Below are 27,887 nucleotides of genomic sequence, written 5' to 3' on the forward strand. Positions count from 1 at the left end.
TCCACGCTCCGCAGAACAGGTCCCACGTGCCCCAACTAGGATCTGACGCACAGAAATACAGATGTGTTCCCTAGGACATCCAGATGAGAGAATGTAGGTGGAACAGTGAGATAGTTTACACAGGCAGCACCCAGAGTGCAGGGCCCCGGGTCACCTGCACAGTAGCTACTTCACTACAGCAACTCTCAGCATCCCACAACTCAGAGGTGAAGCCAACTTCCCCAAAGGAACCTTCTCTTCTTCAGAGCAAGCACAGTCATAACTCTAAAAGCAAGGTTGTTAGTAGATTCTCCCCAACTCTGTCAAGATCTCCCTGTGTTCCATTAAAAAACCCACACATTTGTACATGAGGACACATATAATAAGCTTCATTGAATCGATGCTGCTGAAATCCATACTCTGTTCTAAATGTTCCCCTTAGTTATAACCATGACAGCTTCCTCCCAGGAAGAGAGAAAATGCCAAGATCTACAAGTACGGACAATTCCATCGTTGAACGTGATTCTTAATGTCACTTTCCATTTTGCCACCATAATGGCCAGCCAACCTCTCAAGAAGTCAACATTTCCTGCTTGCAAAAAAGAGCTCTAAATACAACTATAACTAAGGAAGTTGCAAATAAGTCCCTATTTTTAAACATTGTTCTCACTTATCATTTTCATTTATATCTGAAACATAGAGAATGATGGTGGCCCTCTGTGAGAAAGAGGGTTTTAGTGTGTTCGGATCTTACCTTGGTAAATGGCTTTAAATCCAGGCGAGGCTATGCTGTCATCAGACTGTAGGTGCAGCCACATCTGGTTGCTCATACTCACGATGAGGTCGGGAACACTGGATCCAGTGAGTCTGCAGAGACAAGAAACACCAAAACCATGGTTTAATGTACCAAATAGCTCCACTTTTACCTTGATGGGGCTGGGTGGGGTATCCTTCTATTTAAACAGGCAAGCCATATACATATAAGACCCTCCTTCAAAGAATCTATAGCCATTTGTAATTTATATTCATAATCACAATATCACTGACCTTTTACAGTAATGATTCTATATTATAACTGAAAATTGGTATCTTTGACTTTAAAAGTCGACATATGGTGACTGACACTTCTGTGTATCTGGCACTGAAAGTTTCTTTTATTGTTGTTTAGTTGTTCAGTTGTGTCCGACTCTTTGCGACCCCATGGGCTGCAGCATGCCAGGCCTCCCTATCTAACATCTCCCAGAGTTGACTCTAACTCACGTCCATTGAGTCGATGATGTCATCTAACCATCTTACCCTCTGTCATCCCCTTCTTCTGCTTTCAATCTGTCCCAGCATCAGGGTCTTTTCCAATGAGTCAGCTCTTCACATCAAGTGGTCAAAGTATTGGAGTTTCAGCTCCAGCATCAGTCCTTCCAATGAATATTCAGGATTGATTTCCTTTAAGATTGACTGGTCTGATCTCCTTGCAGTCCAAGGGACTCTTAAGAGTCTTCTTCAACACGACAGTTTGAAAGCATCAGTTCTTCAATGCTCAGCCTTCTTTATGATCCAACTCTCACATCCGTACATGACTACTGTAAAAACCATAACTTTTACTATATGGACCTTTGTTGGCAAAGTAATGTTGGCTTTTTAACATGCTGTCTAGGTTAGTCATAGCTTTTCTTCCAGGAAACAAATGTCTTTTAATTTCATGGCTGCAGTCACCATCTGCAGTGATTTTGGAGCCTAAGAAAATAAAGTCTGTTACTGTTTCCATTGTTTCTCCATCCATTTGCCTTGAAGTGATGGCCCGGATGCCATGATCTTAATTCTTTAAATGCTGAGTTTTAGGGCAGTTTCTTCACTCTCCTCTTTCACATTTATCAAGAGGTTCTTTAGCTCCTCTTCACTTTCTGCCACATGGGGGGTGTCACTCTGCATATGTGAGGTTATTGTTATTTCTCCTGGCAATCTTGATTCCAGCTTGTGCTTCATCCATCCCGGCATTTCATGTGATATACTCTGCAAAGAGTCTGACGTGACTGAGTGACAAAGCACACACATACACACATAATCTGCATATAAGTTAAATAAGCAGGGTGACAATATACAGCCTTGATGTACTCCTTTCTCAATTTGGAACCAGTCTGTTGCCACATGTCCAGTCTAACTGTTGATTCTTGAACTGCACGCAGGTTTCTCAGGAAATAGGTCAGGTGGTCTGGTATTCCCATCTCTTGAAGAATTTTCCAGTTTGTTGTGATCCACACAGTCAAAGGCTTTAGCACAGTCAAGGAATCAGAAGTAGATGTTTTCCTGAAATTCTTTTGCTTTTTCTATGATCCAGGGAATGTTGGCAATTTGATTGCTGGTTCCTCTGCCTTTTCTAAATCTAGCTTGAACATCTAGAAGTTCTTGGTTCACGTACTGTTGAAGCCTGACTTGGAAAATTTTGAGCATTACTTTGCTAGTGTGTGAGATAAGTGCAATTGTGCAGTACTTTGAACATTCTTTTTCATTGGCCTTCTTTGGGATTACAATGAAAACTGACCTTTTCCAGTCCTGTGGCCACTTCTGAGTTTTCCAAATTTGCTGGCATATTGGCTACAGTACTTTAACAGCATCATCTTTTAAGAATTTGAAATAACTCAGCTGGAATTCCTCACCTCCACTAGCTTTGTTCATAGTAATGCTTCCTAAAGCCCACTTGATTTCACATTCCAGGATGTCTGGCTCTAGGTGAGTGATCACACCATTGTGGTTATGTGGGTCATTAAGATCTCTTTTCTAGAGCCCTTCTGTGTATTCTTACCACCTCTTCTTAATATTGTCTGCTTCTGTTAGCTCCATACCATTTCTGTCCTTTATTGTGCCCATCTTTGCATGAAATGTTCCCTTGGTATCTCTAATTTTGTTGAAGAGATCTCCAGTCTTTCCCATTTTGTTGTTTTCCTCTATTTCTGTGCATTGTTTACTTAGGAAGGCTTTCTTATTTCTTCTTGCTATTCTTTGGAACTCTGCATTCAAATGGGTGTATCTTTCCTTTTCTCCTTTGCCTTTCTCTTCTCTTCTTTTCTCAGCTATTAGTAAGCCCTCCTCAGACAACCACTTTGCCTTTTGCATTTCTTTTTCTTGGTAATGGTTTTGATCACTGCTTCCTGTACAAGTCTCTGGGTGCAGAATTGTCCATGCTCAAATGGGGGAAGCACTGGACAAACTGGGAGGTTTGGTCACCCTCTGTGGTGGACAGAAGTCCCTTCCTGCTGGATGAGGGACAACATCACACCACGAACATGGAAGCTTGTCTAAGCCAAGAAAATTCTGTTCATTCACACAATGCATGGCTTGCACAGTCTGGAATTTTTATGTACCTTTACCACAAAATGCCTTTAAAAATTATACCTGAGGATGGACTCTTCTTGAGCACTAAAGATAAATACCAAGCCATGGAATGACAGGGAGGAAACATGAACACACTGACTAAGTGACAAAAACCCATCTGAAAAGGCTGCATACAGTAGGAGTCCAACTCTAGGACTTTCTGGAAAAGGAAAAACTATGAAGACAGTTAAAAAAAAATTCAGTCATTGCCAGGGGTTGGGAAGTGGGAGGGATGAACAGGTTCAGCATGGGAATTTTTTTGGGTAGTAAAGCTACTCTTCATGATACTGCAATAATGAATATATTACAGATACATGATGGATATTGTAAAGATGGCTACACGTCACTGTACATTTGTCCAAACCCACAGGCTTCAGCATTGAGAGTGAATCCTAATGTAAACCATGAAGTTGGGTGGTGATGATGTGCCCACAGAGGTTCATCTTTGGTAAAAAAAAAAAAAAAAAAAAAATGCAGCACTTTGTGTGGGATCTTAATAATGGTGGGGGTAGGGGGCTGTGCATGTCCACAGACAGTGGTGGTGTGGAAAGCTCTGTACTTCCCTCTTAGTTTTGCTCTGAAAATAAACTGGCTGTAAACAAAGCCAGGGGACACACACACACACACAGAGGAACTCAAAGGTGACCACACGTTAGAAGAATACTGACCAGGAGAACAGCACACACAGCTGACAGAATTGGCAAATGCACTGAAGGTCCCTTCTGCATATTAACGCCCAGGTCACAGCGAACAGAAGTTTCAGTGAAGCATTCATCGTGTGTTAACAAAACAGTCACACAGCGGCCGCCACCAGCCAGTGAGAGGAAACACTAAATTCATTGACTGAAGTCAACATGCGGACAGAAAAGCACGCGGAAAGGGAAAAAGTGTAAGAAAGAAAAAGTCAATTCAGCCCAAACCAACGTCTGCAATCAGAGAGGAAGCTCCGCTGTCAGCAAAGTTGTTTTGGGGGTAGGAGCCCCTGGTCCGCCCCGTGGATCACACACGCAGGTCAGCACTGCCTTCTCAAGAGCTCGGCTCCTCAGAGGAAGATGAGCAACGGTTATTACACGCGCAGGTCCTCAGTGTCACACGGACGAGAGAAGGGTTTCAGCGAGAGATGGGCAGGCGCCGAACAGGTGCCTCTTTCTGAAGATTCACCCGTACATGCTGCTCTATGTGCTTGTTTGAAGACAGACTTTTTTCCCTTCCCTGTGCATAGATTTTATTCACATGTAACATACCAAACACGGCAGCGAGCATGGATGTCTGGCATTAAAGTCTGCTCTGACTTAGGAAGCTAAACGATTCTTCCTTCTGCTGCTCAGTCCTTCCAGAAAGTATCTTTGTCTAGCCTTTTGCTTTCAATTATTCTATGTACATAAACATCTTACATTTGTCACTTACAAGCGTCAAATATTTGTTTCATATTTTCTCAATTTTTATTTCATTTACATTATTCTTATCCAGAGATTTTAGACTTTTATTTAGAATACAATTACTAGTAAATGAAAGCTCATATTTATGGTGTTCTTGCTTTTTTGATTAGCCAATGTTTTTACTGTCTCTTTAACAGCTTGTTTCTTTTCCCCAAAACTACAAAGATACCATTCTGTTGTCTTTTTACTTCTTTTATTTATATTGAGAATACTCCTATCAATCTTATATTTGCCCCTTTGAGAATAAAACTTCATTGCTTATGCTGTCTGTAAGATTTCCCCCTGTTTTTCAGCAAATTTATTATAATGTGCCAGGCTGAGGTTTCTCTTGTATTATGCGAAATGTCTTGTAGAATTTCTTGAGGCTTTATCCTGATGCCTGTTGTTAACATTGGGAAATTCTTTATGATAATGTCTTCAAATATTAGTTATGTCCCATTTTCTCTTTCTCTGCTTCAATTTCAACTACACATGTATCTTCTGTACATTTTCTTCTGCTTCAGGTTGAATATTTTCTACTATTCAACCTTCCAGTTCAGGCCATATCTATTGAGTCCTTTATTTCAGATGTTGGTATTTTAAAATTCTTAACACTTCCATTTGATTTGTTGTTATGAATTCCAGCTTTCTGGAAAAATTATTGATCATTTTATTTATATTCTGACATATATAAAACATAATTAATTATCAGAGTTCCTTAGTGACAACTACACTATTTATATGTCCTTTTCTTTTTCTATTGTCTGTCTCTTGGTTTTGAATCATTGAGGGTTATTTCCAGACACTTTGGTTGAATGCTAGACTTGGTAATAAGCCATCGTAGAAGCTGTGCTTTTATCTTCTTCCTTGGAAAATTTAATTTTCTTCTGGCAGTGAGAGTAACCACCTTGATTCAGTCAGTCTTTGGAAGGACTTCAGGCTTCTTTTCAAGGTTGCTGATTTCTCACTGCTTACGCCCTCTTCTGCCACAATTCAGAGACGACAAGTTTATATAATTACACACGGCATCAACGAGTCACATGAATTTCACCTCTTCCACATTCCTTTCACCATTTCCTGCTTTTTGTCTCTATCTTCTGAGTATCTCCTGTCAACATCACTGAAGTAGCCTCCTAAGTTATCCTCCTGGTTCTGGTACCACTTCCACCCCCCGGTCCCGACACTTGGTTTAATTTTAAGTGTCTTAAAATGCAATTATCTTGTAGAAAATTTTCACACATTGAAAAGATGTATAATGCCAAATTAATTACTTTAGAAAAATCTGAGTGCAAATACTTTGAATTTATTTTATTTCTATACTGGACTTCATTTTAATGCAGTTTTATGTTGGTCTGCAGATGCATATAAAACCAAATAAGCCTGTACACTGCTATACTACAAAGTTCCTTCAATCAAAATTAAATTAAGATGATGTGAATTACTTTAGTTTTAGAATTTAATGCTGATACTTAAGTGATTGCTGTGTTTATGAAAATTATTGTAAATGGCTTGGTACAATCATTTAATTTTAAATTAATTATTTAGTACATTTGCCAATTACTTAACCATTCAGAAAGTATTTTATGTTTTTTTTTAAATTTTACAAAATTATTTTCTAATTATTTAAAACAAAATACTTCCCTTTTTATTCCTCTTTTTCTCCTCCAGAAGTATTTTACTTTGCTAGTACCGACAGAAATATATGTTTAAAATAAAGAAGCAAATATTATTACCCTCTGCAACTGTTTGTTGAAAACAGGATTTTTTTTTTCTTTGAGCAATTTATAATTGAAAAGTAAAATAAATGCTAGTTTTGGTAAAATACTTTAATAGCCATCACAACACATAAGCTATAACTTTTCTTTAAAACAGCTTTATTTTATCCAAAATTGACCTTCTAGTATATATAATGTGTATATATATACACATTATATATATATATATATATATATATATATATATATAATTTAATTAAACTTAAAAATAAGATTATTCTAACTAACCACCAGAATATTCAACTTCTTTATTAGGAAACTATATTAAAATTGTCTTTTGGGGAAAAAGCCATCATATTGGAGGTGTCTAGCTGCCAACCACCCTTTCCTTCCATCTCGGAATTCTTAACCTGTTGCTCCAGTCATATTGGTATTTTTAACAATTCTCTAAAAATATCAGCACTTCTAGGCCTCCTGGATTTTGGTAAATATTGAAATCACTGCCCAGAGTGCCTATGCTCCCTGGATAGGAACCAGGAATTCTTATAGACTTTGAAGATTCTCACTTCACATTTGTTAACTCCCTTAGGTGAGGCAGGTTTTTTTTTTTTCTTCCCCAGGTCATTGTAGAATAGTACACTGCAGACACTTCACAAATGTATCACAGGCATCTATTAATACTTCCTCTTTCTCCTTCCAAATTCTAAACTTTGAGTGCAAGTTTATGTCACCTGACCTTTTTAAACCCCAGACTCTTGCACATAAAATGCGCCATTGCTTTAAATAACTGCATACATAAAAAAATATAAATGAATCCCTATTAAAATTTATTAAATATCTTCATATTTAAATTTCATAGGAATATCTCCCACTAATGATTTAAATCTTCATTTGATCTTAGCATACCAAGGACCTGGCATCTGAGGTTCTGCTGAAGCTGTGCCTTTAATTTACCCTGTGATTTTAGCTTCATTATCTTACATCTATGTCAGTTTTTTCATCCGGGAAATGATTGCATGAAATTATCTTAGAGGGGTCTTTTAGACCTAAACTTTTCTTGTCTCCTTGATAGAGTTCAGCCCTGGTGGAGCCGTGGTGACCTCAGTAGTCTGACATGCCCCTGTGCAACAGGATCAGTGCTGACCTGAAAGACTTATGGAGAAATCAGAAGTTTCTTTGAATATCAGTCCCAGCATATTGAATCTAACTAACCCAAAAGGAAGAAAATGACTTTTGATTGTGTGTTTGTTCCTTTCCTACAACCAGGGTGCACTGCTATCAAGAGAACGGCTAAATTCTTTCACATGAAAAGGAGTCATTGTTCTTTTAACTTCACTGATGGCTCAGATGGTAAACAATGTCTGCAACGTGGGAGACCTGGGTTCTATCCCTGGGTCAGGAAGATCCCTTGGAAAAGGGAATGACGACCCACTGTAGTATTCTTGCCTAGAGAATTCCATGGCCAGAGAAACCTGGGCCCTGGTGGGCTACAATCCATAAGTTGCAAAGAACTGGACACAGCTGAGTGAGTAACATTCTCATGATACGATAAAGGACTTCTCTGGTGGCTCAGATGGTAAAGAATCTGCCTGCAAGGCAGGAGACCCAGGTTCAATCCCTGGGTTGGAAAGATCCCTTGGAGAAGGGAATAGCTACCCATTCCAGTATTCTTACCTGGATAATTCCACAGACAGAGGAGGCTGATAGCCTACGGTCTATGCAGCTACAATGAGTCAATTAACACATGTGGAAATAATTTCACGATGCTTTGTTTGCTGCTAATATTACAGTGTATATGAAAGTCGTCTCATTTCTGGACAGGTCTTTTTGGCCCAAGTTGAAAGAGTCAACATTTCTACCCTCATATATTAATACATGAAATATATTTTCTGGAAAGGAAACTACAATTCCTTTCCAGCAGATGAAAACAGTATGCTGCTGCTGCTGCTAAGTCACTTCAGTCGTGTCCGACTCTGTGCGATCCCATAGACGGCAGCTGACCAGGCTCCCCCGTCCCTGGGATTCTCCAGGCAAGAACACTGGAGGGGGTTGCCATTTCCTTCTCTAATGCATGAAAGTGAAAAGTGAAAGTGAAGTCGCTCAGTCGTGTCCAACTCTTAGAGACCCCGTGGATTGCAGCCCACCAGGCTCCTCTGTCCATGGGATTTTCCAGGCAAGAGTACTGGAGTGGGGTGCCATTGCCTTCTCTGTTCACTCAGCACTGCACCATACAATTCCCATGTCATGTGGAATTTGTAGTTTGTTTCTTGATACTGATGAATAGAACTTCCTTGTATGACTAAGGTATATTTATTTACTCACCTATCCAAGGACATTTATGTTGTTTACAATTTGGCAATTAGGAATACAGTTAACTCTATTCATGCATGGCAAATTTTATTTCTTTATGATAAATCCCACCTAGGAGTGGGATTGCAGGATTATATGATAAATAAATATTTAACTATATGAAACTGCCAACGTGTTTTCCAGAATGGCTGTACCATTTCACATCCCCACTTGCAGTCTCAAAGAACACATAGTGTGTAATTGTATTTATGTGATATTCTCAAGAAGACAAAGTTTAATGAGGGAGAACAGATCAGGGGGTCAAGGTGTAAGGTGGGAGAAGGTGTGACTGCAGAGAGACAGCACAGTGTTGAGAAGTGACAAACCCCTTTTGTATCCTGACTTTGCTGGTTTATTTATATGTATAGATCTGTACTCCAAAAAAAGTCTATTCTACTGTATATTCATTAAAGAAATAATTTGCTCAAACCTAGAGATTAAAACAATAAATCTGAGCTAACTTCCCTGAGGTCTAGGAGACATGGGTTCAATCCCTGGTCAGGGAAGATTTCGTAGCTGCAGGACAACTAAGCCCAAGTACTGCAACTACTGAGCCCATGCACCTAGAGCCTGTGCTCCACAACAAGAGAAGCTGCTACAAAGAGAAGCCCGCACACCACAACTAGGGAGGAGCCCCAGCCTGCAGAAACCAGAGAAAGCTTGTGCGCAGCAACGGGGACCCAGCGCAGCCAACACTAACTAAACAAAAAATAATAAAAATTACAAAACAAAACAAAACTCTGAGCATGCCACAAAGCTATCAAAACATGAATCTGATGCAAAGTAACACCTGGAACACATCACACCTGCAACGTACTGCCAGGTACCTGAAAGGAAAGGGTTGTGGGGAGCCTTTACAAGTAAACGTTACAAGTTACAACCTGGCCTAAAAACTGACCTGTTTTGAAGCTTTTGCAGTTTTTTAACATCAATAAATTTCAGAAGATCTGGATAAAGTATAGGAAATACAGAGCAATTTAAAATATACATTGTAGTTGACTGTTTGCCTTGATTGGGTTGATACAATGTGTGCCAGAGATAAATGGGGAGAAGCTAAGACACAGTGCATGGTCTACGTAGCATCTGACAAGAACCTCCCTCCCTCCAGGATGGAGTAAAATGCCTTCAGGGAGAGTCAGAGATGCCCTGATGCAAATCCTCAGAAAAGGAGGCAGAGTGTATCACAAGTTGACATCATCATTAAACAAACGAGGAAGAGGGGATGTAACTCCGGTCTTGGAACCATACATTTGTACTCTGAGGTTCAGTTCAGTTCAGTTCAGTTCAGTCACTCAGTCGTTTTTGACTCTTTGTGACCCCATGGACTGCAGCACAGCAGGCCTCCCTGTCCATCACCAACTCCCGGAGTTTACTCAAACTCATGTTCACTGAGTCAGTGATGCCATCCAACCATCTCATCCTCTGTCGTCCCCTTCTCTTCCCACCTTCAATCTTTCCCCACATCAGGGTCTTTCAAATGAGTCAGTTTTTTGCATTAGGTGGCCAAAGTACTGGAGTCTCAGCTTCAGCATCAATCCTTCCAATGGATATTCAGGACTGATTTCTTTTAGGATGGACAGGTGGCACATCATTAAGAGCCTTTCTGATCAGATCCTGAGGGCAAATCCGCCTGAAGGCAGCCCTGATCAGAGTTCCAGGTTCTCCAACTCACAGCATCCCTCTGGCTCCTCACACAGGGGACCTACAGGTAACGTGTCTACTTACATGATATATACCAGAACAGGAAGAGGAAATGTCAATGACTCCAGTATTCTTGCTGAGATAATCCCTTGGGCATAGGAGCCTGGCGGGCTACAGTGCATGGGGCCGCAAAGAATTGGACATGACCGAGCGACTGAGCCCAGTCCAACAGTAGAACAGAGGCTGGGAGTGGGAGAGTGGCAGGACTCTGGCTTTTACATCAAGTTAACTTTAGAAAGTCATTTTAGGCTTTGGTCTTATAGAATAGATATTCAGATTACTATTATATGTGAAGTTAAACCTGGGGATTGACAGTATGTATGCTGAAGTTGTTAAAATCTCCCCATTGGCACCTATGTGAAATTAGAACAAGCTTTTCGTTGACTTTGACTCTTGCACAGGCAAGCTCCACCCTCTGAGGATGCAGCTGGTATCCCTCTTGTGATGTCAGGCGGACCAGCACCACCTGTGTGGGGGGTGGTAAAGGGCCTGGTAACCACAGGTGTCCAGGGCCAGCCTCCCACTCCCCAAGTGCCTGGGCTCCCTTTTCTGAGGAAAGACACAGAGGCAGGAGAACCTACGAGAGAGACCACCACACCAGTGGCCCGACCCATGAAGATTCTGTCTCTGTAAATCTGAGACTGAGACTCCCCTCCCCTCCCAGAGATGGGGTGGGGGGGACAAGGCATGAGCTGGAGGAGGGGGCAGCGACTAGAGTGAGCTCCACGGGCACAAGCCAACCAAGTGGAGCAGGGCAATGCCATAGAGCAGGGGTCCTCAGCCTCCGGGGCCTAAGGCCTGCTAATCTGGGGTGGAGTTCATGTAATGATGACAAAATAAAGTGGGCAATAAATGCAATGCAATAGAGTCATCCCCAGAATATCCCCCATCCTGGTCCATGGAAAACTTGTCTTCCACAAAAACCTGTCCCTGGGGCCAAAAAGGTTGGGGGCCGCTGTCTTACAGGCCCTGATAACGAGCCCATCACCGGAACCCAGCCTGCACATGTTGGCCAAGAGCTGCGTGTTAAGTCTAACCAGGGAGACTGCCTGCTGAAGTAAGAGGTTTATGTAATTTCTAGTACATCACAACACGATAGACGAAACAGCCAGGGTCTGCTCATCACATTAAGAGCTGAGAAAACCACAACTTGAATGAGAAAAGACAAACAACAGACATCACCTGAAATGAATCAGGTGTTGAAATTACCTGACAAGGATTTTAAAGCAGCCATGGTGTAAATGCTTCAATCATTTACAAACTCTCTGCAATCAAATGCAAAACAGAATATTCAGCAAAGAAACAGAAGTTATTAAAAAGACCCAACTGGAAATTATAGGAGTGAAAAATACAGTAGTGAAAAATATAATAATAGACAATAAAATAAAAGTAGCCAGAGGGGCTTATAGTAGACAGAATGGATATGCATGCTGACATGAGAACTTGAAAAAGGATGGCAGGATCCCTTTCATTGACTCCACAGAGGAGACAGAGTGGAAGCAAAGTGAACAGAACACTAGCAACCTGTGGACAAAACCCAAAGGTTCAGCGTCTCATCATTCCAATCCCACAAGGAGAGAAGAGAGAGCGGGACTGAAAGAGAATTTAAAGCAATAATTGCTGGAAGCGCCCCAAATCTGGGGAAACATATAACCTACAGTTCTAAGAAACCAAGTGAACCTCAAACAGGATAAACTCCAATGAATCCACGTTAAGACACATTTAATTAAACTTTTGAAAACCAAAGATGAAGACCAAAATCTTGAAAACAGCCAGAGAGAAGTGACTCATTGCTTATAAATACCCCTAGGTGTGTCAGTGGATTTCCTAACAACTCTGGAGGCCAGGGTATAGAATTTCTTGGTCACAAGACTGAGGGTCCAGACAGATTCAGTGAATGACAGTCCAGATCTCTTCCTTCTTCCTGTTAGTAAATTTCACATCCAAAGGCAGTTCTGAGCACCACATAATTCATTACTTTAAGGCAGAGATAATAACTACAACAATATAACATCTTCTCTTCGCTTCATACTTTTAGCCTTTCTCAAACAATTTTTCATTAGCTGTTTCATTTTGCACTTGAATGCTTTTGGGTTGCAAAGTCAGCATGAGATGGGGAGCCATGCTTGCTGCCCTTGAGGTGCAGGCCCCTCGTGTTTTTTTGTTTGTCTTCTTTTACTTTTTATTTATTTCCTTTTAGCAGTGCTGGGGCTTCTTCGCTATGGGGGCTACTGTCCAGTTGCAGCGTGGGCTTCTCACTGAAGTGGTTCCTCTTGTGGAGTGTGGGCTCTCGTGCAGGCTAAGTATCAATAGCTGCAGCTCCTGGGTTCTAGAGCTGACTGATGAATCCTGGCGAAGAGATCCGTAGCTCTGCAGGATAACAGTGCAGCAAGGAGGGCATGCATTTCCAGCTTCTTAGAGAAAACTGCTGCAGTGAGTCAATGCTGTAGCTGTAACTGTCAGAACAGCTGGGACAGGACTCAGGCTGGACCCTGAGTCTGGACCCCAAATGAGCTGGGACAGGCTTTGCTCGGTCTCCCACAGGCACTGCCGTTGGGCTGTGTTTCCTTGGGGCCGATGGCTTCTCCTCCTTCATAGGAAGGTTCCCCAGAGACATGGCCCCGAAAGGCCCAGGTCAGCTTGCTCTCCCAGACACCCCAGAACAGGTAAAATCCCAAACCTAAAACACAGGTGTCCAGGGGTCCGGCTACCTCCCCACTGACAGGGCTGTTGGAACAGAGAACGTAGGTTCTCTGACTCTCCTCGGGGTGGTGTTGAAGGTTGGAAAGTCTCCGAACTTCTCCACCTGCAGTTCACCTCCCCATGCCCACCAAAGCCTACTTTTACCCACCTCCGTGTCCTACAACATCTGAATTTCAATAAATACTTCTCCAAGAACTCAAGGAAGAAAGATTCCCCATAAGAGATGGAGGAAGGAAAGCTAGCAATGGATGGAATCCACACGAAGAATAGAGCGTTTAGGATTTGAGTCTGATCTGCAGTCCTATACAAATCCATGCTCAAAGTCAACACCATTATGAGAAAGACTATATGAAGAAAAAGTTTTGATCATGAGGTTCCAGAGTTCTAAGAATCTAAGGAGTGTAATTCTTATCTAATATAGGGTTTTGCCTAGAGAGAATTTAGGTAGCTACCTTTATGTGCTTACTCTTTTTTTTAATATAAATTTATTTTAATTGGAGGCTAATTACTTTACAATATTGTATTGGTTTTGCCATACATCAACATGAATCTGCCACGGGTGTACATGTGTTCCCCATCCTGAATCCCCCTCCCACCTCTCTCCCCATACCATCCCTCTGGGTCATCCCAGTGAACGAGCCCTGAGCATCCTGTATCATGCATCGAACCTGGACTAGCGATTCATTATGTGCTTACTCTTAATGTAAATTGCTCAGGCTTTTCTCCAAAGCATTGAGATGTACTGTGACTGACTTCTCTAATAATGTCCAAAGATACATAGACACACACATCAGTTTTCAGTGTCTGCTTTGTTATAGCTGTTTTGAAGTCTTTTAATAAAAAAGTGAATTTTGCCCCTTCACCCAGCACTTGCAGACAACAGGAGAGGTAGGTTGTTACAGTCACACAAGAGATGGAGTCACTTCTAGGAACAAAAACCAATGTAAGAACAGAGGATGAAGCAGCCACAAGAAACAACAAACAATAGAGTGAGAAAGACTAGAAATCCCTTTATGAATTTGGAACATTTCATGTAAGGATAGGCACGATAAAGGACAGAAGTGGTAAGGATCTAATAGAAGCAGAAGAGATTAAGAAGAGGTGGCAAGAAAACACAGAAAAATACACAAAAGTCTCAATGACCCAGATAACCACAATTGTGTGATCACTCACCTAGAGCCAGACATCCTGGAGTGTGAAGTCAAATGGGCCTTAGGAAGTATTACAATGAATAAAGCTAGTGGATGTGATGGAATTATAGCTGAGCTAATACAAATCCTAAAAGATGGAGTTTTAAAGTGATGCACTTTATATGTCAGCAAATTTGGAAAACTCAGCAGTGGCCACAGGACTGAAAAAGGTCAGTTTTAATTCCAAGCCAAAGAAAGGCAATGCCAAAGAATGTTCAAATTACTATACAATTATGCTCATTTCACATGCTAGCAAGGTAATGCTAAAAATCTTTTAAGCTTGGCTTTAGGAGTACCTGGATTGAGAACTTCCAGATGTGCTAGCTGGATTTAGAAAAGGCAGAAGAATGAGAGACCAAATTGCCATCATTTATTGGATCATAGAAAAAGCAAGGGAATTCCAGGAAGATATCTACTTCTGCTTCACTAGGCTAAACCTTTGTGTGGATCACAACAAACTGTGGAAAATTCTTGAAGACATGGGAATATCAGACCACCTGACCTGCCTTCTGAGAAACCTGTATGCAGGACAAGAAGCAATAGTTAGACCAGACATGGAAAAACAGAATAGGGAATAGAGAACTTCAAGGCTGTATATTGTCACCCTGTTTATTTAACATACATGCAGAGGACATCATGTGAAATTCTGGGCTGGATGAACCTCAAGCTGGAATCAAGATTGCCGGGAAAAATACCAACAATCTCAGATATGCAGATGATACCATTCTAGTGGCAGAAAGTGAAGAGGAACTAAAGAGCTTCTTGATGAGGGTGGAAGAGGCAAATGAAAAAGTTGATTTGAAAGTCAATATTCAAAAAACTAATGGCATCTGGTCCAATCACTTCATGGCAAATAGATGGGGGAAAAGTGAAAACAGTGACAGATTTTATTTTCTTAGGCTCAAAATCACTACACACAATGACCACAGTCATGAAATTAAAAGATGATTGCTCTTTGGAGGGGAAAGTATGACAAACCTAGAAAGGGTATTAAAAAACAAAGACATCACTTTGCCGACAAAGGCAAATCTATGGTTTTTCCAGTGGTCATGTACACAGGTAAGAACTGGACTGAAAAGAAGGCTGAGCACCCAAGCACTGATGCTTTAGAATTGTGATGCTGGAGAAAACTCCTTAGAGTTCTCTGGACTGCAAGGAGATCAAACCAGTCAATCCTAAAGGAAATCAACCCTAAATCTTCATTGGAAGGACAGATGCTGAAGCTGAAGCTCCAATCCTTTGGCCACCTGATGTGAAGACCTGACTCACTGGAAAAAGACCCTGATACTTGGAAAGATTGAGGGCAGGAAGAAAAGGGGATGACAGAGGATGAGATGGTTGGATGGCATCACCAACTCCATGGACATGAGTTAGAGCAAGCTCTGGGAGATGGTGAAGGACAGGGAAGCCTGGCATGCTGCAGTGCATGGGGTTGCAAAGAGTTGGACAGGACTTAGGGACTGAACAGCAACAAAGTCTCCTTACTGGTTAATAGAAGAGTAGTGACGAGTACTCAGGCAGAGACAATACTGCTTGCTCACAGATTTCCCTGATACTAACTATCCCTCCCCTAGACAGATGGGCACTTACAACCTGTCATCTATGTCTATAATCCTCAGAACATCCTGAAATGAATGCCATTTCCCAGGCACTGGCTGCTAGTAATTGCAAAGGCCAGAGGAAAGTCTTGAAGAACCATGTCTCTGGATACAGTTCTTCTGCAAATTACATTTGAGAAAGTTATCAATATGTATTGTTGAAGACGTCTCAAGAGAGATTTGCTTAGTGAGTTAATTTGAAGTCAGTCATTCTGTAAAAGGAACCTGAATAAATGCATCCATCTCTTGGGAAGACTCGGCTATTGAAAGAGTTCCCCTAATATTCAGTTTTTCTCCTTTTGGGCCAAGAAACTTGAGAAAATAAAAAGCCATTAACAGAAATTAGGCTTTTGAAAACTATATTTAGGATGAGCCAGTTAGGCTCTCTCACTTCTGAATTTCTCCTTAAAATTAAGATCTGAATAGAATTCATTCCTCAGCCCCGCTAAAAATGGGAATGTATAAAATCTTGAGCCCAACATAGTATACATCAGATACCCATAAGAAAAGGTTCTTAACCCAAATTTTATTTGAAATATGTATCAGGAGATTCAGTGATTCAATATACTTTCTGGTATATAACCATCTGAGTGTCGCTGCCATTTCCAATTAGATTTTAAACTCTATGGTAGGAATCCTGTATGTCAGGTCTGACATATTAGTGCTCAAAAATATTTTTTGATGTATCCCCTAACATAACCAGTTTATCTGAAGACACCAGCTGTGATTCTCCCATTCATTCTTTTTCTGTAATTGTGTATACTGAGGAAATACGTCAGTGGCTTTGCCTTTCTCTACTACAAATGATTAAATGCCCAACTGATCTTTGTTACATTATGTTTCCCAAAGGGCATCTCACTTTGATTCAGTTGACTATTTAGTTTTTCATTTATAGATTTGAGCTATTGGGAGGAGGTTCTAATAACATTTATGTCAACGTAACACATAGCTTGCTGTTGCTCTCCTAACAACAAATAGCATGGAAAACAATGGGTGCACGGCCACAGATCTTTAATGGCGACCTAAGGGACTTTATACGGCATCACTTGGCCACATTTATATTTTGCATTTAGTTGAAAACTTTTCTCATTTGTTTTAATGACACCCCTTCTTAAATTAGACGCTATGGTAATAATGAAGCTATCTCATGTGCGGATTGTATTTCTTTCCTCTCCAGTGTGTTCACAGGCATTATTTCATTTTGCTCCTTACCACAGGCAGGAAACGTTTATTATACATATTTTATAGCCATGAAGACACAGGTACAGAGTGGGTCACAGATGGTTAAGAGCAAAGCGTGGGCCGGAAACTCCATCTCTGGCACCCTGGCCCCATCGTTATGCACTGACTTGGTGTCCAGAAGTGCCTCTCCAGACCCATGCCAGGCTGTGTGCCTGCCATCAACATGGCAGACTGCAAACATATAGATGTCCAGGCCTTATCCTGCAGAAATCCAATTTTTATAAATGAATGCAATGTGGGGTAGTCATTGAACAAAAAAAAAACCAAAAAACTATTTGTTAACAGTGTGAGGAAATAAGGACCTTCATATACTGTGGTGGAAGAAAATCTATATAGAATTTTTCCTGAAGGCACATGAAACAGTATGACTATTTGTACAAAGTAGTTTATTGCATGGAGAAGGCAATGCCACCCTACTCCAGTACTTTTGCCTGGAAAATCCCATGGGTGGGGGACCCTGGTAGGCTGCACTCCATGGGGTTGCTAGGAGTCGGACACAATTGAGCGACTTCTCTTTCACTTTTCACTTTCATGCATTGGAGAAGGAAATGGCAACCCACTCTAGTGTTCTTGCCTGGAGAATCCCAGGGACGGGGGTGCCTGGTGGGCTGCCATCTCTGGGGGCGCAAAGAGTCAGACACGACTGAAGCGACTTAGCAGCAGCAGTTTATTGCATAGCTTCTTAGGAAGGGGAAATTATGGGAGGGATGGGGAAAAGCCAAAGGTTATCAATGATAAGGAATACAGACACGGTCAGGATCACTAAGTCTGAACACCTGCTGGAGCAGACACCAGGTTTGCGAATTGGGGTAAGTCTAAGCCTCGGTTTCATCATTTGTATGATGAAGACAGTATTAACCCCTAACTTATAGGATTAAGGTGAAGGCCAAAGAAGATATATATTAGCACAGTGCATGGTACACAAGATGTTCTCAATAAATGCCATGAGATCACTACTGTTATTATTATAATCATAATCATAGGCCATGGGCCAGTAACATGAAACATGATTTTAATTGTTAGTAGTAGTAGTTACAAAACATGAGATGAAGTTATGTACTGACAGGAAAGTACGTCCAAGACACAACAAAGGAGAAGAGATTGTCCCCAGAGCCATCAGCGTTCAGGCTTATTAATTTTAAAGGTATGGACAGACATTCAGCTGCAGAACTTTTTTACAACATGAATCACCTCATAAGTAACTAGTAAATAAGAGAATAAGTGGGCATCACAGCCACTACTGTTCCCCTTTTGTCATTGTTTCCTAGCTGAAGCTATCAGGGGTAAGCTTTCTCTCAAATAAACAGAAAACCCCAGCCATGAATAAGCAGATTAAGAGAAAAAAGGTGAAAATCCTGCAGAATGACTTTCATTCGTGAAAGCAATTTCTGGTTTAGGTGTCTCCAGAGTCCCCACAGGAAGCTGTCTGTGTAGGTTGCAAGCGCAGAGGAAGGGGCTGTTGAGACATTTCCGGCTGTGCTGAAGATACTGAGTCAAGATGCCCCCAGGATCACGGCTTTAATTCTGAAAGAACAAGTCTGCTAAAAACTACCCAGACTCGCCTCACGGCCCTGAATCTGCAAGAGGCTGAAAGCATCCAGAGTGAAAGGTGCAAACCCCTCTGTGAGTGCAGACCCCTCTGTGAGTCCAGCTGCAGAGGAGCCAGTGCAGGGACTCTGCTGCTGTACCTGGCAGGGCTGCTTCTGAATCCCCCAGGACTCTGGGTTGGGAGGAGGACCACAGACATGCAGGGTGTTAGCCCCACTCTTCTCCCCACCATCTCTGCTACAGTTAGTATGCAGCTCTACAGAATGCAAGGCTTTGGAAGACACATGGCCTCATTGTAGAAAATATTTGTACTTCCCCAAACATGGATAATGGAATAAGTGGAGGGAGATTGACAGGGAGGAGCTGAGTTGAGAAACTTATCACCTCTACTTTCTGCTTTCCAATATATTCTAAATTTTTGCCATATTCTTAATGATTTGAAATAAATAGAAAAACATTGACAGAGATATTAATAGAACATAATGATGAGTTAATTCTCACATAAATCAGAGTTTGACACCACTAATGTAGCCACATGTGGCATCTATTAAACTTCTGATTGGGAATGGAAAGTCTGACCAGGATCTCCAGTCGACACCCATGTCTGCACAGACACCTCCCCATCCCAGGAAAGAAAAAAAACAAGGGAAGATGTACTCACACATACAAGACGGTCCTGGTGTCCCCTACTTTTCCAGCATCGCCCACGGTTAGGGTGTCATAGCCTCTTTCTAGCTCAAACTCCTCAAAGGCAAGCTTGATGACCTGAATCAAACACAAGACAGAATTACTTAGCATAATGGGAACTCCCTGGGACCTTGCATACTGCATATATCCAGTTGGAGAATTAATTTTGTTCCATAATGCCATTGTTATTTCAAATAATATCAAGTTGCTTTTTAAAATAATGATTATATACATTTGAGAGCCCCTGATTATAGGATTCTATGGAACTCAAAATTGCTATCACTCCAGAGATATTATCAGGTTTAAAAATGAAATCAACCCATATTATATGTTAAGCCCATTAAGTATTTATTCTCATATTTATAGTGTTCAGAATCACCAAAGGTTAAGTCAGCATAAGCAAAATAAATGGAGACTGCAGTTAATGAGATCTATTTAGAGGATAACTGGAACACCAAAAAATAAACATTTTCAGTGTGATGTCCACAGATTCCAAGTAATTACTCATATTTACATATGAAAAAGACCTTCTGAGGCTGGAAAATTGTCCTCTACATTTACCTTGCAAAGCCTTGTCTTTTTTAAAATAAAGAACACTTTGGGTGCTCAACATCATCTAGACAAGACCAGGTTGCGTCTGATGCATGGATGTGATATAACACTATGCACGTCTTTCAGTAGAGCACATATCCTTTTCTCCTGATAAAAGTAATTCTTGCTTTGTTGACCGAAATTGTGATTAAGGGGAAAGAGTGTCTGGGATGTCAAAAAGTTAGGCTAGAGCCCTAGATGACAAGGAGAAATAGATTGATGATGGAACTATATGATAGATAGATAGAACACTAGATAATCTGTAATAGATAAAAAGGAAAGGAAAAAGATATCACTGATGAAAGAGAGAGATGAATAGATAGGTAAAAGAGATCAGTAAATGGAGATGATGGCAGTAGAAATACATGAAGAGACAGATGGATAGATGATAGAGATGGTAGATAGATAGACATAGGTAGGTAGGCAGGTAGTTAGAGTAACAAATGAGGTACATAGCTAACTGAAGAGAGTGAGAGAGAATGGCAAATACAGAAGCCATTAACAGTGTAAATACACTTTGACGAGATTTATTTAACAGTAACTCTGAAACTCTGGAATCTTGTACAAAACATCAAATGCTTATTTATTAAACCTGAAAGAAAGGTCTAAGTGGCACCAGGGAGGAAGGCAGACTTTGGACTACTATCCGGTTTGATGTTGCTTTTCTGAGCAGGCTCTAACCAGGTGCTTTCCTGAGCAATGCTAATATGGGATGCATTAATTTTGCTATTTGAAATTCTTACTAAAATTAGTTGTATAGCCATTATAATTTATTTTAAAAATCTACTCTTTCAAATTGCAATGTTTGTCTGAATACATTATTTTAGCAATCTAATTTGAAACAGGTGTAGGGATTGATGGCTGTTGTTTATGAAGCCCAGCAACCAAGGATGGTTTTACTTCATTTTTTGTCTTTCCATGCACTGATTTATAAATGTCCATGGTCTAACAAGATAGAATAAAATGATTGAAGATTCACACATCCTGGAGGTTCCCATTACCCTTTTTGACACACTGATTCTGTGTTGACTTGTCTAACAGCCTGCAGTGAAACAATGATAATCCATTCAAGCCTGAGGGTCATGCTTGGCTGATTTTTAATGTCACAGATGAGTCTCACCACATAAATGTGTCTTTATTTTGGGTGTAAAAAGGATCATTCTTTAATTCTTTTAAGCCAAAGCAAAGGGTGTTGGAGACGTTTTTGTCAGGGTTTAGTCTTGACAATCAGCCTCTACTGAGAGTCAAAGGACAATCTTTATGCCATTGCTGCTGCTGCTGCTGCTAAGTTGCTTCAGTCATGTCCAACTCTGTGTGACCCCATAGATGGCAGCCCACCAGGCTTCCCCGTCCCTGGGATTCTCCAGGAAAGAACACTGGAGTGGGTTGCCATTTCCTTCTCCAATGCATGAAAGTTAAAAGTGAAAGTGAAGTCACTCAGTCGTGTCCAACTCTTTGCGACCCCATGGACTGCAGCCTACCAGGATCATCCACCCATGGGATTCTCCAGTCAAGAGTACTGGAGTGGGTTGCCACTGCCCTAGTTTTTTATAAAGTATGGCATTCTATAAATATATCTGGGAGCAAAACAAAATATACATCTGGTATGAAAGTTGCTGTCATTTCTCAGTCAGTGATGAGTGATGTGATTAAGAGAATTCATTTTTGTAAACAAAATTTTTGTGTATTTAAGGAGTATAGCATGAGGATTTGATGTCCACACATATAGTACATGACCGCTACTATAGTCAGGCTAATAAACCTGTCTCCTCACTTAGTCATCACTTGCATGTAAAGTAAAAGCACCTTAAATCCATTCTCTTAGCATATGTCCAATGACCAATACAGTATTATTGTCTACAGCCACCATGCTGCCCATAAGATCTCCAGATTTATCCCCACCTCCACATTCCTAGTCACCACAGTTCGAATCTACTTCTATGAATTTTTTTTTAAATGTATTTAATTGGAGGCCAATTACTTTAAAATATTGTATTGGTTTTGCCATATATTGACATAAATCCGCCATGAGTGTACATGTGTTCCCCATACTGAACCCCCCTCCCACCTCCCTCCCCATGTCATCCCTCTGGGTCATCCCAGTGTAACAGCCCTGAGCATCCTGTATGATGCATCAAACCTGGACTGGCGATTCGTTTCACATATGATAATACACATATTTCAATGCCATTCTCCCAAATCATCCCACCCTCTCCCTCTCCCACAGAGTCCAAAGACTGTTCTATACATCTGTGTCTCTTTTGCTATCTCACATACAGAGTTATTGTTACCATCTTTCTAAATTCCATATATATGCATTAGTATACTGTACTGGTGTTATTCTTTCTGGCTTACTTCACTCTGTATAATAGGCTCCAGATTCATCCAACTCATTAGAAATGATTCAAATGTATTCTTTTTAATGGCTGAGTAATACTCCATTGTGTATATGTATCACAATTTTCTTGTCCATTCGTTTGCTGACAGACATCTAGGTTGCTTCCATATCCTGGCTATTACAGACAGTATTGCGATGAACATTGGGGTACACATGTCTCTTTCAATTCTGGTTTCCTCGGTGTGTATGCCCAGAAGTGGGATTGCTGGGTTGTATGGCAGTTCAGGCTGGTTTTAGAAAAGGAAGAGGAACCAGAGATCAAATTGCCAACATCCACTGGATCATGGAAAAATCAAGAGAGTTCCAGAAAACATCTATTTCTGCTTTATTGACTATGCCAAAGCCTTTGACTGTGTGGATCACAATAAACTGTGAAAAATTCTGAAAGAGATGAGAAAACCAGACAACCTGACCTGCCTCTTGAGAAACCTATATGCAGGTCAGGAAGCAACAATTAGAACTGGACATGAAACAACAGACTGGTTACAAATAGGAAAAGGAGTATGTCAAGGCTGTATATTGTCACACTGCCTATTTAACTTGTATGCAGAGTACATCATGAGAAACGCTGGTCTGGAAGAAGCACAAGCTGGGATCAAGATTGCAGGGAGAAATATCAATAACCTCAGATATGCAGATGACACCACCCTTATGGCAGAAAGTGAAGAGGAACTAAAAAGCCTCTTGATGAAAGTGAAAGAGGAAAGAGTGAAAAAGTTGGCTTAAAGCTCAACATTCAGAAAACTAAGATCATGGCATCTGGTCCCATCACTTCATGGGAAATAGATGGGGAAACAGTGGAAACAGTGTCAGACTTTGTTTTTCTTGGGCTCCAAAATCACTGAAGATGGTGATTACAGCCATGAAATTGAAACTGAAAGACACTTCCTCCTTAGAAGGAAAGTTATGACCAACCTAGATAGCATATTCAAAAGCAGAGACATTACTTTGCCAACAAAGGTCCACCTAGGCAAGGCCATGGTTTTTCCAGTGGTCATGTATGGATGTGCGAGTTGGATTGTGAAGAAATCTGAGCACCGAAGAATTGATGTTTTTGAACTGTGGTGTTGGAAAAGACTCTTGAGAGTTCCTTGGACTGCAAGGAGATCCAACCAGTCCATTCTAAAGGACATCAGCCCTGGGTGTTCTTTGGAAGGACTGATGCTAAAGCTGAAACTCCAATACTTTGACCACCTGATGTGAAGAGTTGACTCATTGGAAAAGACTCTGATGCTGGGAGGGATTGGGGGCAGGAGGAGAAGGTGACGACAGAGGATGAGATGGCTGGATGGCATCACCAACTCGATGCACATGAGTTTGAGTGAACTCTGGGAGTTGGTGATGGACAGGGAGGCCTGGCGTGCTGCAATTCATGGGGTCACAAAGAGTCGGACACGACTGTGTGACTGAACTGAACTGATGGCAGTTCTATTTCCACTTTTTTAAGGAATCTCCACACTGTTCTCCATAGTGGCTGTACTAGTTTTCATTCCCACCAACTGCGTAAGAAGCTTCCCTTTTCTCTACACCCTCTCCAGCATTTATTGCTTGTAGACTTTCGGATAGCAGCCATTCTGACTGGCGTGAAATGGTCCCTCATTGTGGTTTTGATTTGCATTTCTCTGATAATGATGTTGAGCATCTTTTCATGTGTTTGTTAGCCATCTGTATGTCTTCTTTGGAGAAATGTCTGTTTAATTCTTTGGCCCATTTTTTGATTGGATCATTTATTTTTCTGGAATTGAGCTGCAGGAGTTGCTTGTATATTTCTGAGATTAATTCTTTGTCCGTTGCTTCATCTGCTATTATTTTCTCCCATTCTGAAGGCTGTCTTTTCACCTTGCTTATAGTTTCCTTTGTTGTGCAGAAGTTTTTAAGTTTAATTAGGTCCCATTTGTTTATTTTTGCTTTTATTTCCAATATTCTGGGAGGTGGGTCATAGAGGATCCTGTTGTGATTTATGTCGGAGAGTGTTTTGCCTATGTTCTCCTCTAGGAGTTTTATAGTTTCTGGTCTTACGTTTCGATCTTTAATCCATTTTGAGTTTATTTTTGTGTATGGTGTTGGAAAGTGTTCTAGTTTCATGCTTTTAAAAGTGGTTGACCAGTTTTCCCAGCACCACTTGTTAAAGAGATTGTCTTTTCTCTATTATATATTCTTGCCTCCTTTGTCAAAGATAAGGTATCCATATGTGTGTGGATTTATCTCTGGGCTTTCTATTTTGTTCCATTGATCTATATTTCTGTCTTTGTTCCAGTACCATACTGTCTTGATGACTGTGGCTTTGTAAGTAGAGCCTGAAGTCAGGCAGGTTGATTCCTCCAGTTCCATTCTTCTTTCTCAAGATTGCTTTGGCTATTTGAGGTATTTTGTATTTCCATACAAGTTGTGAAATTATTTGTTCTAGCTCTGTGAAAAATACCATTGGTAGCTTGATAAGGATTGCATTGAATCTATAAATTGCTTTGGGTAGTATATTCATTTTCACTATATTGATTCTTCCCGTCCATGAACATGGTATATTTCTCCATCTATTAGTGTTCTCTTCGATTTCTTTCACCAGTGTTTTATAGTCTTTTATATATAGGTCTTTTCTTTCCTTAGGTAGATATACTCCTAAGTATTTTATTCTTTTCATTGCAATGGTGAATGGAATTGTTTCCTTAATATCTTTCTATTTTCTCACTATTAGTGTATAGAAATGCAAGGGATTTCTGTGTGTTGATTTTATATCCTGCCACTTTACTATATTCATTGATTAGCTCTAGTAATTTTCTGGTGGAGGCTTTAGGGTTTTCCATGTAGAGGATCATGTCATCTGCAAACAGTGAGTTTTACTTCTTTTCTAATTTGGATTCCTTTTATTTCTTTTTCTGCTCTGATTGCTGTGGCCAAAACTTCCAAAACTATGTTGAATAGTAGTAGTGAGAGTGGGCACCCTTCTTTTCTTCCTGACTTTAGGGGAAATGCTTTCCTTTTTTCACCATTGAGGATAATGTTTGCTTTGGGTTTGTCGTACATAGCTTTTATTATATTGAGGTATGTTCCATCTATTCCTGCTTTCTGGAGGACTTTTATCATAAATGGATGTTGAATTTTTTCAAAGGCTTTCTCTGCATCTATTGAGATAATCATATGGCTTTTATTTTTCAATTTGTTAATGTGGTGTATTACATTGATTGATTTGCAGATATTGAAGAATCCTTGCATCCCTGGAATCATGATGTATGATCTTTTTAATGTGTTGTTGGATTCTGATTGCCAGAATTTTGTTGAGGATTTGTGCATCTATGTTCATCAGTGATATTGGCCTGTAGTTTTCTTTTTTCATGTGGCATCTTTGTCAGGTTTTGGTATTAGGGTGATAGTGGCCTCATAGAATGAGTTTGGAAGTTTACTTTCCTTTGCAATTTTCTGGAAGAGTTTGAGTAGGATAGGTGTTAGCTCTTCTCTAAATTTTTGGTAGAATTCAGCTCTAAGCCGTCTGGACCTGGGCTTTTGTTTGCTGGAAGATTTCTGATTACAGTTTGAATTTCCGTGCTTGTGATGGGTCTGTTAAGATTTTCTATTTCTTCCTGGTTCAGTTTTGGAAAGTTGTACTTTTCTAAAAATTTGTCCATTTCTTCCAAGTTGTCCATTTTATTGGCATAAAATGTTTTATAGTAGTCTCCTATGATCCTTTGTATTTCTGTGTTGTCTGTTGTGATCTCTCCATTTTCATTTATAATTTTATTGATTTTTCTCCCTTTGTTTCTTGATGAGTCTGGCTAGTGGTTTGTCAATTTTATTTATCCTTTCAAAGAACCAGATTTTTTCCCCTTAGCACTGCTTTTACAGTGTCCCACAGGTTTTGGGTTGTTGTGTTTTCATTTTCATTCATTTCTATCCATATTTTGACTTTTTTGATTTTTTTCCTATGATTTGTTCTTTATTCAGCAGCGTGTTGTTCAGCCTTCATATGTTGGAATTTTTAATAGATTTTCCTGTAATTGTGATCTAATCTTACTGAATTGTGGTCAGAAAATATGCTTGGAATGATTTCAATTTTTTTGAATTTACTAAGGCTAGATTTATGGCCCGGGATGTGATCTATCCTGGAAAAGGTTCCATGTGCACTTGAGAAAAAGGTGAAATTCATTGTTTTGGGGTGAAATGTCCTATAGATATCAATTAGGTCTAACTGGTCTATTGTATCATTTAAAGTTTGTGTTTCCTTGTTAATTTTCTGTTTAGTTGGTCTATCCATAGGTGTGAGTGGGGTATTAAAGTCTCCCACTATTATTGTGTTATTGTTAATTTCCCCTTTCATACTTGTTAGCATTTGTCTTACATATTGTGGTGCTCCTATGTTGGGTGCATATATATTTATAATTGTTATATCTTCTTCTTGGATTGATCCTTTGATCATTATGTAGTGTCCTTCTTTGTCTCTTCACAGCCTTTGTTTTAAAGTCTATTTTATCTGATATGAGTATTGCTACTGCTGCTTTCTTTTGGTCTCTATTTGCGTGGAATATCTTTTTCCAGCCCTTAACTTTCAATCTGTATGTGTCCCTTGTTTCAAGGTGGATCTCTTGTAGACAACATATATACGGGTCTTGTTTTTGTATCCATTCAGCCAGTCTTTGTCTTTTGGTTGAGGCATTCAACCCATTTACATTTAAGGTAATTATTGATAAGTATGATCCCTTTGCCATTTACTTTATTGTTTTGGGTTCGAGTTTATACACCCTTTCTGTGTTTCCTGTCTAGAGAAGATCCTTTAGCATTTGTTGGAGAGCTGGTTTGTTGGTGCTGAATTCTCAGCTTTTGTTTGTCTGTAAAGCTTTTGATTTCTCCTTCATATTTGAATGAGATCCTTGCTGGGTACAGTAATCTGGGCTGGACGTTATTTTCTTTCATCACTTTAAGTATGTCCTGCCATTCCCTTCTGGCCTGAAGACTTTCTATTGAAAGATCAGCTGTTATCCTTATGGGAATCCCTTTGTGTGTTATTTGTTGTTTTTCCCTTGCTGCTTTTAATATTTGTTCTTTGTGTTTGATCTTTGTTAATTTGATTAATATGTGTCTTCGGGTATTTCACCTTGGGTTTATCCTGTTTGGGACTCTCTGGGTTTCTTGGACTTGGGTGATTATTTCCTTCACTTTTTAGGGGAGTTTTCAACTATTATCTCCTCAAGTATTTTCTCATGGTCTTTCTTTTTGTCTTCTTCTTCTTGGACTCCTATGATTCGGATGTTGGGGCATTTGACATTGTCCCAGAGGTCTCTGAGATTTTCCTCATTTCTTTTAATTTGTTTTTTCTTTCCCCCTCTCTGTTTCATTAATTTCTACCATTCTATCTTCTACCTCACTTATCCTATCTTCTGACTCCATTATTCTACTGTTGGTTCCCTCCAGAC

The 27,887-nt window shown here is 40.2% G+C and overlaps 1 protein-coding gene across 3 annotated transcripts in view; it reads right to left on the reverse strand.

The window, feature by feature from the left end:
- The window catches only part of CSMD1 (CUB and Sushi multiple domains 1), a 2,076,272-nt gene that overhangs the window by 472,080 nt on the left and 1,576,305 nt on the right, over positions 1-27,887 (reverse strand). For all 3 annotated transcript variants that reach the window (XR_003509135.1, XM_027530260.1, XM_027530259.1), the window contains exons 11-12: positions 19,471-19,574; positions 734-846 (exon numbers count right to left, since the gene is read on the reverse strand). Coding sequence is in view for 2 of the 3 variants with exons in the window: in XM_027530260.1 (XP_027386061.1) it covers positions 734-846; positions 19,471-19,574 (217 nt within the window). In the remaining variant the exon portion in view is untranslated. The remainder of the gene's footprint in view (positions 1-733; positions 847-19,470; positions 19,575-27,887) is intronic.

This window comes from Bos indicus x Bos taurus, chromosome 27, assembly GCF_003369695.1.
Source record: "Bos indicus x Bos taurus breed Angus x Brahman F1 hybrid chromosome 27, Bos_hybrid_MaternalHap_v2.0, whole genome shotgun sequence".
Classification (NCBI taxonomy): domain Eukaryota; kingdom Metazoa; phylum Chordata; class Mammalia; order Artiodactyla; family Bovidae; genus Bos; species Bos indicus x Bos taurus.